General features: G+C 28.8%; 1 protein-coding gene across 1 annotated transcript; it reads left to right on the top strand.

Annotated features, from left to right (window-relative positions):
* Window positions 1–6108: 6108 nt before the first annotated feature.
* On the top strand, window positions 6109–13644 carry LOC107457229 (transcription factor Sox-21-B). Its single transcript, XM_016075339.3, has one exon. It carries the CDS (start codon window positions 7149–7151, stop codon window positions 7914–7916), a length of 768 nt encoding a protein of 255 aa, XP_015930825.1. The 5' UTR covers window positions 6109–7148; the 3' UTR covers window positions 7917–13644.
* The last annotated feature ends 410 nt before the right edge of the window (window positions 13645–14054 follow it).

Genomic DNA, 14054 nt, shown 5'->3' with positions numbered 1-14054 from the left:
GAGTCCAAAAATTTATTGTCGTTAAAATACAATAAATTGAATGATTTGAAGAGTTATTTGTTAATTGCAATATCTTTTTTTAATTTAATTGAATGGTTGCGACAGTGTGTTTAAATCGATCTCAATTTCTCCGGTCATATTAGTAGTACAAAGACATTCATTTACTTCGAATCATGGAATGATTCAAAGCAAAATACTTTCGCTTTCTTTTAGAACTTCAACAAATAACAAACCATTGAAAATGAAAAGGAGGAAAAACATATGGAAGACAGATAATGGAAGAAAAAAATCCACCACCCCTGCCTAACAAGAATTGTTGGCGACAAATATTTTACTCTTTTCATGTTGTCGGAGAGCCGTGGGAGGCCAACTGGCAATCGGTCAGTGAACAAAGCGTGAGCAAAGTGGAGGCGACAGGGGGTCCAAATATTGGCCCCATCCGATTCAAAAGAACCTTTCTTCCGTGTATTCAATGGAGTGTCCATATGCCTTGCCGTCTATTCTATTGAAGCAGAGAATCTTTTTTGTCGATTCTTTCTTTGGCGAGAGAGAATGATGATTGTGAATGAAGTGTCCATTGATTGTAAAAGAGTGAGAGTGAGAAATCTTGAGGACCAATGAAATACCCATTTACACTTGATTCTTAGTGATCGAGACGTTTTGTCTGATTCATTTAATGCCTAGTTCAATGAACTAAATAAACCAAAAAGTCTCTAAACATTTTAATGCTTTATTGAGACACTGCGTTTTTTTTTTAACCACATGACACAGAAGCAGAAACTATTTAAAAAAATACTTGAATAAAAGTTATGTATATTAAATTATGTTTTTATTTATTTGAAACAACCAGGATTACCTACCCTATTGTATTGCATAATCAGGAAGGCAGGTCATTTTGACCTTTGGCCAGCGGGTAGCTATTAAGGGATTAAGTATTCATTAAGACTTGGCTCTGCTGAAAATGAATAACTGATAACTTATAAAAGTTAAAGAAGAATTTTGAATTAGAATGCGCGCGCTACTTTTGCTCATCTTGACGCAAGCATAAGGGAATGCGAAGGGAACCTCCCGTATGCGAAAAAGTCTAGTAACATGTTAATGCTTTATTTATACACAAAGTTTTATTTCTCTCCTTTTTTTTTTTTTTCTTTTTTCTTTTTTTTTAATCTCATGAAATAGAGGTGGTTGAACTACCGAAAAAATACTTCAATAAAAGCTTTGCAGAATAAATTATGCTTTTATTTATTTAAAACTTCCAAGATGGGAGTTTCTACGAATGTTAACCCCTTAATAGCTACCCATCCCATTGTATTATACTAACATGCTCTCTCAGTGTTTCATCCATCTGAGGGAAAAGTTTAACATCATAACTGTAAAATTAAATAGTTTAATTTGTTAAAACGAGTTGAGGAGTGTCTTTATTAATAAAAAAATTCTGATTTCATCGTCTGAAACGATACAATTGTTATAGTCTGAAAAAAAGCAATCTTTCTGATAGAATTTTTAACCTTACTGTAAAATTTCATATTTTTGTGTCACATTTTTTTCTCATCCATATTTTTGATTCACTAAATTTCTTCTTTTTTATTTTAAAAATATCTTCAATTACTAAAGAGGTAAAGATAGCAACCATCTTGAAAGATACAACTATGCAATCCATCTTGAAAGAGTTACTATTTTAGATGAAAGGGCATTAAAGCAGCTCTTCGAAAGCTCTGTTGTTCCATGAAATTACAATTTTAGTAAAATCTATGCTATTTTCAGGACTTTCATGAGTTTTCAATAGTTATTCAAGAGCTCAGGGGATACCGCGCTCGTCTCCCAATTAGGTGACCCAGGTTCGATTCCCAGCGATGGCTGATCGATGCGAATTCCGCATCCGGATCGAACCGACCACTGTGATGACGTAAAGTGTCCTCAGTGGTAGGCAGATCATGGGTTAAAGTCCCCTTGCCATCAAACTAGTCACGGGTGATTTTCGTGGTTTTCCTCTCCGTGTAACGCAAATGAGAGTAGCTCTATCAAAAAGTCCTCAACGAAGATAAATTTCTCCCAATACTTGATCAAGGAGTTCCCTTTTCTTTTGGATTAGGTTCAAAATTACAACATTGAGAGCCGTAAACTCAAATTTGAGTCGGCTGTTCAACGATGGTTATAAAATAAAATAAAGCAAACTACACAGTAAAAAATTACGGATATATCTGTACCGTAAGTGCATCATCCGTAAAATCTATTTTACCTTAAAATTCATTCTTACCGTAAAATAATTAACAGTAATTTTTACAGGGATTTTTTTAAATTGAAGTTTTTCAGTGATTTTACGGTAATTATTACTGTAAAAATTACAGTTTTTTATTCCGTAACTTGTTCCAGTACTTTTTACCGTAATTTTTTACAATCTAGATTAAATTTTGCTGATATTTAGTCAGAGGGACCGCTATGACAATTATAAAAATAACGCAAAATGTCAACATGAGAATGAATATTGAAAAATATTAGGTAACAAAATTCTAAATGACTTGCAATATTCATTATTAAGTGACTGGTTTCAGGTGATATAAGTTTATTGCTCATAATCTAACTATAGCGTTGTTATGGTTTTACGCAATCCTTGCAAAAACCCAAGGTGATTTTTTTCACTATTACATTTAATTATTATACAAATCAGCACTAGATTTTAATTTTATAATAGAATGAAATACAAACTCTATACATCGAAATATTTATGCTTCCATTATTTGACTGCTGTTATTCTGTTGTTCTTTAAAATGTCGAAAGCGTGTTAATACAACAACGTGTTCATGATATTCCAGTTTAAACTATCCTAATTTCGATTACTTTTAATTATATTAAAAGATATTCATCTTAATTTGTGGCACTATTAATACAACGTAGTTTCACTAAAAAAAAAATATGTAACTATACTAAGTTTGTAATTAAAAAAAGGAGTTCTAATCCAATTTAAATGGAAACAACAAACTTATTATACAGACATGCGTATTACAACAAAAATTAGAGATTTTTTATCATTAAAAATAAATGATAAAATAATTATTATGAAGCAATAAAGAAGTTTTCATGCAATATTATTTAGAACTATCAGTTCACTCGTTTTGAGGAAATTTTGCTAACTACAAAAAGTACACCCATAATTGTTATTTAAACTATTGAGATTTTCCTTCACTCGAAATAAATGACATAAAGTACTACATTAATTTTTGAAAAAAAATAGTAATAGTTCTCATTAAATTTTATGTAGGACAACTATATGACACTTTTAATGGACATCTTGCAGAATACAAAAGGTAAAAGCGATTTTCAGTCGTTTAAAATAAACGACATAAAATAACATAATTATAGTTGAGTAATAAAAAAGTTCTCCCCCCTCTCTTTCTCTATATTTCTTTATACAGTTAATTTATACATTTGATTTATTACAAAAAATTTGAGCTTGCCTGTGTATTTAAAACTACATAGGTTTATCATCATTAATAAGTGGAACAAAATACTGTACTAATTGATGAATATTCGTAGTTGTTTTCGTACAATTTTATTTGAGTTACCAATATACTCTTTATTCGGATATGTAGTTTACTAAAACAACTGGATCTTACTTATGTATTTAGAGCTATAGATATTTCATGTCATTAAAAATACACAGCATCAAACAATATATAAGTTGTTGAATAATAAAAGAAGTTTCCGCTCAATTTTTTTGGATGGTTAAAAGAAAAGCTCACTCTTTATTCGAATGACTGCATACTACAAAAATAGAGAATATTTTAGTATTTCAACTATCATTTATCTTCATTTCGTCATGTCATTTATCTGAGCCATGGGAAAAAAATGACTTGAAATACTGTACTAATTGTATAATAACGACAGTTTCCCTGAAATTTCATTTGAGACGCCCAGCTTACATTTTATTCGGACATTCAGCTTACTACAACAAATTTGTCCTTACTTAGATATCTAAACTTTAGAAATTTTCAGTCATTAAAATGAAGGCCCTAAAATAATTTGCTTTATTATTAAAGAATTAAAAAAAACATACAATATTCTAGGATTGATCACGTCACTCTTTATTTGGACATCTTGCTAAATACAAATAGCAGTGCTTACATGAACATATAACCCTTTGACACAGAACCCTTTGAAGTATATTTTTCTACTTTTTATAAATATTATTTCGTATAAATTAAGTATATTTTTTTAAAAAAATTATGTTATTTTGCATTTTATTATTTTGAATAAATTTAATCTTTTGTGTAAATTTAGATCAAAATAAGTGAAAAATAATATATTTATTATTCTAGTAATTCATGGCTGTATGAAATACAGCATGAAACAGTTGTGTCTTTTTTTGCGTTAAAGGTGAAATCTTCTATACACACCTCCCTTCTAAACGATATTTTTTTTAAATCTGCACTTATTTGCAATTATTTAGATCTAAGAGAAACAGTTATTCATAATTGAAATTTCTTTAATTCACAAAATCAATTTTTGATATCTTTTTGAATATGAATAAAAAAAATTTCAAACTATGTTTAACAATTTTTTTAGAAACTATCAGGCTATCTTTTATAGTTAAAAAAATAATAAGTTACATTTTTGATTGTAGTTAGAGCGTCGAANTATATATATATATATTGACCACCGGTGTCCTACCTGCGTCACTGGGTTAAAGTATCTTTAGAGATTTATGGACATTGAAAATAAATGTTTGAAAAATGTATAGTAATTGCTGATGAACAAAAAAAATCTTCATACAACTTTGTAAAGGACATCTAGATTACTATAAAAAGTAGAATTTACATAGATCTTAAAACTATAGAAGCTTTCAGTCATTAAAAATAAAGGACATAAAACAGTATGTCAATTGTTAAAAAAAAAATTTTAAAAAATCTACTATTTAATTCGGATCAATTATCATCCGTTTCGTACAGATATTTAGCTTAAAATGCAGATTTCTTTTTTTCTAAAAGTACTTCTATTTAAAAATAATCACTTATTCTTTTCACAAGAAAAATTTAATTAATTTTTATCTGTCTTGATTAGTTTCAGAAAGAGAAACGTATTTATTCCACTTTTTTTTCTTCTCAAGATTAAAATACGGAAATAAAAAAAAAAATCGACTATTTAATTCGAATCAATTATCATACGTTTTGTACAGATATTTAGCTTAAAATGCAGATATCTTTTTTCTAAACGTACTTCTATTTAAAAATAATCACTTATTCTTTTCACAAGAAAAATGTAATTAAGTTTTATCTATGTTGATTAGTTATAGAAAGAGAAACGTATTTATTTCACCTTTTTTCTTCTCTCAACATTAAAATATGGGAATAAAAAAAATTCTACTATTTAATTCTGATCAATTATCATCCGTTTCGTACAGATATTTAGCTTAAAATGCAGATTTCTTTTTTTCTAAAAGTACTTCTATTTAAAAATAATCACTTATTCTTTTCACAAGAAAAATTTTATTAATTTTTATCTGTGTTGATTAGTTTCAGAAAGAGAAACGTATTTATTCCACTTCTTCTCAAGATTAAAATACGGAAATAAAAAAAAAAATCGACTATTTAATTCGAATCAATTATCATACGTTTTGTACAGATATTTAGCTTAAAATGCAGATATCTTTTTTCTAAACGTACTTCTATTTAAAAATAATCACTTATTCTTTTCACAAGAAAAATGTAATTAATTTTTATCTATGTTGATTAGTTATAGAAAGAGAAACGTATTTATTTCACTTTTTTTCTTCTCTCAACATTAAAATATGGGAATAAAAAAAATTCTACTATTTAAATCTGCTCAATTATCATGCGTTTTGTACGGATATTTAGCCTAAAATGCAGATTTCTTTTTTTCTAAACGTACTTCTATTTTAAATAATCACTTATTCTTTTCACAAGAAAAATGTAATTAATTTTTATCTATGTTGATTAGTTATAGAAAGAGAAACGTATTTATTTCACTTTTTTTTTCTCTCAAGACTAAAATACGGGAATAACTAAGAAAAAATATTTAATATACTCTCTTTCTCCCGTCCATTGATGGCCATCAAAGCGTGTAACTGCGTTGTTAACTTCGCCACGCTCTTTTGAACTCCTTTCATCGCATGACGTTTCGACTTTTTTTTTTCAATTCTACCTTTCCTCAGAGCTATTTCGGGATTGGTCCACACTTCATCGACTCAGAACTTAAAACAAAAGACCATTACTTCAACGCATCTCTCATTGGCTCTCTGCAAACTCTCCGAGAATCCTCTTTCAGCATCTCTCCCCTTTTACGACAATCAAGGTGCGAACACAATTCAATAAAAGCTCTGTATACTCAATGCAAACTACAAAGATCTTTCATCCAAAAACTGCCGTAATACTCTTTCTTTGTTGTCTATTATCCGACTTTGGTGGATAAATATAAAAGAGATAACAGCAGATTAGAGTTTCGTAAATAAACGGGGAAAGAAAGAAAAGATTTTTTCGACCGGTGCACCTATTGTGGAACTGTGGAGGGAAGCAGATGGTTTGATTCCACCAATAGGAGGAGGGCGTGACGGAGAAATAGACCAATGAGAATTTGTGTGGGAATTCGCAAGATGCGAGCATTCCCTCCCTTTTGAATGTATCCCCCGTGTATCTATCTGAAGAACATCGTGGGGAAATCGGAAAAGTCAAAAGAGACTGATCCGGCTCCGGGGAAACACGTGGGAAATTGTGTCTCCACTGTTGATCGAACTTGATTGCGAAAACTTTGCGAACTGGATTTGTTTGAACTCTTTCCAGATTGTTTGCTTGAGCTTGAATGACAATTGAACTTAATTGATTGATTGTTTTTGCAACACTATATCAAAACGGACATACATTTAATTCAGTGTTTCATTCCTCAACTTTTGTTCGAGCAAAGTTTTCAACCGATATTTCACACTTCTTCAGATTTCTCTGAAAATTGAATTGTTGATTTTTAATATTGGATGAATAATCTATTCAAAATGGGTCAAATTACAGTTGTGAAGTAGAAGAAAACAGCACTGGTTCGTATTCAAGCACTAAAATATATTGCCTAATATGTCTAAAGACTGTTAGACGTCTATTGCTTTTTCTCGTCTACTGCAAAGCAAAAATATCTTTTATTGAACGATGTCTTGCAAAAACACTGGCGATCACGTTAAGAGGCCAATGAACGCTTTCATGGTATGGTCTCGTGGACAGCGACGCAAACTTGCGCAAGAAAATCCAAAGATGCACAATTCAGAAATATCTAAACGCTTAGGAGCTGAATGGAAGCTCCTATCTGAAGCTGAGAAACGCCCTTTTATTGATGAAGCAAAGAGACTGAGAGCTCTGCACATGAAAGAGCATCCTGATTATAAATACCGGCCCAGAAGGAAACCAAAACCGTTGGTAAAGAAAGAGTCACCCTATCTTCCCATGGGTATGACTCATTCCTTTCCACCTCCTCTTGAACCTCTAACATCCCGGTACCCACATCTTGCGCATCATGCTTTAGAAAGTGAGAAGGCAGTGACCGCTAGAACTTTTCCACTCGCCCCCTTACCTTACGTTTATAGCTCCATGGACAGTGGCTTGAGCAAGATTCGATCCGATCTTGGATTAGTGAAACATAGGGACTTGACCGAGGGACCTATGGTGCCTCCACCTCCTCCTACAACTCTGTACAGCACAGCTAGTTCCCTACTGACTTCGTTGTCGCAGTCACATGCTGCCGCTTTCGGACCACCCTATAGCCTATGTGGCTGTGGACCTCCGACGTACTTTCCCACACCAGGGCCTTTGCCCTCCCATCACGAACTTAGACCTCCCTTTACGTACCTATTTGTGAAGCCAGAAGATAGATATCACCGGCATTCTAGTCCCCCAACATTGCCACCAAGTCCTATAGTATAGTGGTAAATATGATGACTTTTTTTTTCTGTGACTAATAACTTATTAGACCTCTTTCTTTCCTTGTTATTTTCTAGACATTAGAAAATGAGGTTGTTTTTGTGATTGAATGAGTAATAAGCAAGCACCGCAGTAGATTTATTCATTATTGTTTATATTTTTTTTAATCATTCTTTAACCTTTTGCTTACGGTGCACCGTGTTGTATCATCACATGTGGTCCACATGTTGTACCAGCCGTAAGAAAAAGGTTAAAATTTATAAAATGTCTTGTACTTAAAATAGAAATATGCCTGAAACCTTAAAGTTCTTATATAGATGTTCACTTGATAGCTGCTTACATTTGTATTCATATATCACAGTAATCACATGTACTTGATTAGAGTAAAAAAAGAGAAAAAAATTGAGAATTACGAGCTTAACTCTATTTGGTTTTATTTATTTGATTCAAACTAAAGCTCCTCTGGATATTTTAAATATTGTCTTATCTGAACTTTTATAAATGTTTGTTTCAAAATAATATATTCCATTGAATAAAGGATAATTGTGTGATCAATTTTGCTAGATAGATGCGAAATACTGAAAATAGTTAATTATAAAAAAGCAATTTAATGATCATTTTTAAATATTGTATTGATAAATATATTTATTTTTATTAATAAAAATGATAATTATAAAGTTTTAAGCTTCTTGTATTTTCAAAATGTATTCAAAGATTATAATTCATTATAGACTCAGAAGCTGTAATTTTTTCAGCAGTATAAACTGCATGTATTTTTTCATTCATTATTTCAATAATAGAAGTATACATTCATTTTTCAAATTATATGATTATCATAATAATTTGAACTCTAATTCTTTCTTAAAAATTTTAATGATTCAAGTTTTAGTTTAATGATTCAAGTGCGAAACTTGACTTGTGTACTTAAAATACTTGAAAATCCTTAATTGTTTCTTCATTTTTTTCAAATCTTGAATTATTTTAACATTATTTTTTTTTTTTGTAATTCTGGAAGCAGTTAAATCAAGGAGATATTTTTCAAAGGAAAAGTACACGGAGAAAAAAATTTTGGTCAAATTATTGTGCTATATAATAATGGCATTTCTGGTTAAAAAAAATGTATATATACGTATATTGGTAATAAAATCCAAACTATACGGTATTTATACCATTTCCATGCATATCCATTTATCAAAAATCCTAGTTTTCAAAATTATAATTTTTAATAACTCACATTTATCAAGAAATACAAAACTGAAAAGTAAACCTAACCGAATAAATAGCTTTTATGCCATGTGTTAAGGCATCATTATAAAATTACCAAATTTTACATTTACCAAATTTTATTGCATATTATAAAATCCTATTTTATTGTTAATTTTGGTCCCTCCATCAAGCCAGAAATACGGTAAATTCGACCATATTATGGTAGTTCTGAACATACTTTTTTTTTCTCAGTGTACATTTATAACTATTATTATATTATTTACGCTGTCTAGACTAAATATATGAATTGATGTAATAAAAGACAACATAATTTAATTTTTAAGTTTAAAAAAAAATGCTTCGTACTTCAAAAAACATGCAAAGAGGCTATAGATAAATTTCTGTTTTGGAGTCTTATTACTGAAACTTATAAAGAGAAAAGCAACTGAACTTGATAATAAAATTTATCAGATCACAAGAAAAAAACTCTATGGAATTTTCATAAACTTTATTTTCGTAAAAAAATGCTATTTTTAAAAGTACGCAAGAGTCAAAGTGTAATTTGAAGCTTTATACTGAAAAAAGTTTTTTTTTTTTAAAGTTTTAAAAAAACTGTGTTAGCTTTTCTATAGTCTTTTCCTTAGTTTTCTTACAAAAAAGGGATGATTTTAACGCTTTAAAATTTTTTTCATTAATTTGACTAACATTTTTCTCAATTTTTTACATGAAAAGTCTTTTTGGTATTCTTCTGCTTATTTTCTTTTTAATATTTTTAAAACCCATGTAAAATTCCGAGTTGAATGAGTTTTAACACTACTGAAAATATATTTTAATACTGAATCTTAAAATCAATAATCATTCTTCTGTGAATATTTTTCCCTTTCCACTATTCAATAAAGAGTCACGACGTCGCTTTCCTATTATGCAAAAAATTTCATGATCCGCAACCTGAGAATTAGCCATTAAATGTCACAAAACTACCGTTTTTATGTCATTTTAAAAATTATCCGCGAATGAAGAAGGAATTATTCGAATGCAGGGGAGGAGAGTACAATTAGGAAGGCCTTATAAAAAGAATTTTGTCCATTTTTTACCCTGTCATTAATCATTAAGATTAGTGTTAATTTTGGTTAATAATGCAATTCGTTAATTACATTTAATGTTTGTTTTAATCATTAAATATATATATTAATAAAGTATAAAGGTAAACGCATTTTTAACACATTGTATTCTGTTCATGTTATAATAATAATCGTGATGACGAAGATTTATTCAAATCAGACAATTATTACTATATAAAATAAGAAATAATAAAATGGAAAAAAAGAATGAGGATAATTCAGATTTTGTGTTCGTGTTTTAATAATGATCGTGTTGAAAAAGACTTATGTAAATCAGACATTTATTACAATATGAAACAACAAAAAAATGAAATGAAAATAAAAGATGAGGATAATTTAGATTTGAACTCGGTTAGAAATTACCTATATATAAATGAAGTATAATTGCATCTTTGCTTTCTTTCGATATTAAAAAAAAAAGATTAAATAATAATTATAAAATGCTTGTCGTAAAACAATTAAATTAAATATAGATAATAAGCGAGCATGGAAGGGACCACAGATACAAGCACACATTTTACACAATACAAAATACTACTTTTGTTTAAAATACCTAATAACTTTCTAAATAAATAACTGATTTTTGAAATTAAATAAACACAAATTAATTCTGTTCATTACTGAATTGCTCTAATGCTCCATAAAAAAAACTATTACATGAATACTCCTTGAAATGTTTCAAAGGTTTTCAACCTTATAGAATGGGCCCTGCATTCTCTAATAATGGATGTCGTTCTTGCTAATGCATGAAACTATACTTACGTAAGTTAATCGATGAACGTGTGAGATATATGGTAAACGTAATATTTAAAAACTTTTGAAACTTATTTCTCTCATCTTGAAACATTTTAGAATTTAAACAATCATTATATGTAACAAATATTCCGCTAAATATTTCTTTTTCTGACATGTATGCTCATTCAGTTTAAAGTTGTATTTTTTTAGACTTCAGTCTATTTCTATTTTAAACCTCTTAAATTTGTTGCTATCTAATAAAATTCGACATTTAAATTTTTTAAATATAATATGTTAAATCAGTTTTCGAAGCTTTCGCATCCCACGAACTATTGCTACGCAGAATAAATTTTTTATCATGTAAAATGCCTTTATATGCGATATTTTATTTTGCAGTGAAAATTGAAATTTAAAATTGTAAAATTATTACTAAATTCAGCATGTACTAAAGCGTTTGCTAAAAAAAAATAAATTGCGTTATTTCAGGATTTAAAAGGCTTTTGATTAAAATAACGCATGTCAGAACACGTTTGGGGATTACAAATAATTTCGCTTCAATAGTTTGAAGGTTGTGTAAAACTTAAAGCTGATTATAATGTATTTCTTATAGAGAATACGATTACATAGGGTTTTTCTGTCCTTTTAAAATCAGGAAACAAAAGCTCTAAATCCATGCAGTTTTTCTTTGTAATAAAGTTGCAGATATAATGAACACATAAATCTTTTTTTCTCGTTTTACTTCTGATTTCAAAGAATTGTGTCAGAAAATGTAATTTCAAATTATTTGTTTTGTATAACTGGCATTCATTTCTATTCATAAAATTATTTTCATATTTTGCAGATATTTAGAAAATTATTTGTTTTTGTTGTCATTAGAACAATTTTCTAATTTCTTTGACAATGATGTATTTATTACATTTGGTGCATTTGTTTAAAATTTAAAGATCTAGTTTGTTTTTTTTAAATTTTAAACATCAATAGAAATGATTCATTTAAATCTTTTTATAATATTTGTTTGAATTTAGTGCTGTTGACTCCGACATTTGTTTGGGCTTTCAATTTATCTATTTCAAAACTGGCATTCATCATTATCTTCGCCAAAATTGTTTTTTGTGATAAAAAAAAATCTTATGCTCTTTTCATTAAATTGAAAATTATTATTCTGTTATTAATTTGGTACAAAAGGAAACAAGCTATTCATCAAAATTAGCTGGTTCTATTATTTATATTTTTACATAAAAGAATACAGAACTTAAACATAGATCTTTTTTTTTTCATAAAATCTCTACAACTTAACACGATTCTTGATTTCCTTACAGAAATTAGTCTTATATAAACATATTTCCTTGTAAAAATTAGCCGCTTAAAAATTAGAATGAAAAATTTAATTTTAAAGTTCTACAACTTCAGATTATGTATTTTATGACGAACTATGGAAGAATTTAAGACTTTTGTAATAAAGAACTGAATGGCTTTTTGGGATTTGTATTTATATTTATACATTTCATTCTACATTATAACTTATGTTTCTACAATATTATTTTTCATTTCTATACAAAGTCTTGATTTCAATTTGCTTCCTTTATAATAATTAAATGTCTGACAGACCTTTATTTTCAAAAGTTTGCTGTTGTCTATTGTATTATTTTAGCATGAGAATTTATAAGAAAAAGCTCACGTTTACATTTGCATGAGAATAAAAATTAGTAAATCAATCTTATAAACAATGTGACTTCATAGCATTAAGATTTGTTAAAAGGAGTTTTTATATTTTTCAAAAAGTGAGAAAGGTAAAATTTGACGTGAAAAACACCTCATATTTTATAACATGCAGAAACATGAACAAAAGAAACTTAACATTTTTTTAAGTACGGGTAACTTTTTTTTCTTTCAATTTGCTTTTTAAGTTGAGAAACATCTATAAATCAATTGTTAAAACTTGTAACAATTGAATGATTTTAGGCTATTTTTCAGCGCTGATAGCAAATTATTAGTGAAATAGCAGGAATTACCAAGTTAATTTATTTCGTGTAGGATTCAGCTAAGTAAAATAAGGGGCATTGGTCCCAATTAATTATATCTAGTCTTAATTCTTAACCTAAAATAACAATTAAGACGTAACATAATCTAACATGACGCATTTTTTTAGTTAAATTTTTAGTGACTGCCATGTTAAAAAAGGTCGATAAAAAATAGTTTTAAATTTTTTTCATTTGTGTATTTCAAACTAGAAAGCATTAAAATTGCTTTTGTTGAAATTTTCTCAAATTATAACTTACTTTATCACTTGGTCTATTTTTTTCATTAACTATGATGAATGAATATTTTCCTTTGGTGCTTTGTATTTTTCACGAAGTTATCCCGGTGCTCTTTCATCTGATTATACTGTTATCACATGTATTTAAGTTGTATAAATATGATGTCACTTGGCATGCAGATATGTCACATAAAAGTATTGAATGTTCCTATACACATTCCTTCATAACATGAATGTTCCCATATGTCTTGTATATATTTTCTGTTCACAAGTGCTTCAGAATTTAGTGTGTCATATTTATGATTGTTATTAGATTTTAGTGTATGAAGACGGTGAGAGAATCGACTTTGTTTTTTTTGCAAATGAATGAAATAATTATTCAAATAAATTATTTAAACATTATTGAAAAAAATACTGTGTTTTGTTTTCTTTTCTTTTCATTCTTTTACTAAAAGCTATTAACAATGCGTGAGTCAAAAAGAAAAACTGAGTGGATGCAAGTTCTAAGTTGCATTTCTCGAGTTAATATCTTTAATTTTTATAACTTTAAACCTTGGCTTATGCCTTTATGTCAGGTTTATATTTTCAACCTGTTGTACCGTTAACTTTTCATACCTCTAACTTTTATCTTATATAAACCTATGAAGTTTATACGTTGGTGAAATAAAATAAGGGTTACGAATTGTTTTTATTTCTTATCGGCACTCCTCCAATTATTTTATTTTATTTTATAACCGTCTTTGAACATCCGACCCAATTTTTGGGTTCACAACTACTAATGTTCAACTCCGTAGTCTTGCAATTTCGAACCCAATCCAGAAG

This window comes from Parasteatoda tepidariorum, chromosome 4 (genome assembly GCF_043381705.1).
Source record: "Parasteatoda tepidariorum isolate YZ-2023 chromosome 4, CAS_Ptep_4.0, whole genome shotgun sequence".
NCBI lineage: Eukaryota > Metazoa > Arthropoda > Arachnida > Araneae > Theridiidae > Parasteatoda > Parasteatoda tepidariorum.
The sequence above is the reverse complement of the archived record's forward strand: the minus strand, read 5'-3'. Positions and strand labels throughout refer to the sequence as shown.

Coding starts and splice junctions, on each gene's coding strand:
- LOC107457229 (XM_016075339.3), top strand. CDS start 7,149: ATGTCTTGCAAAAACACTGGCGATCACGTTAAGAGGCCAATGAACGCT.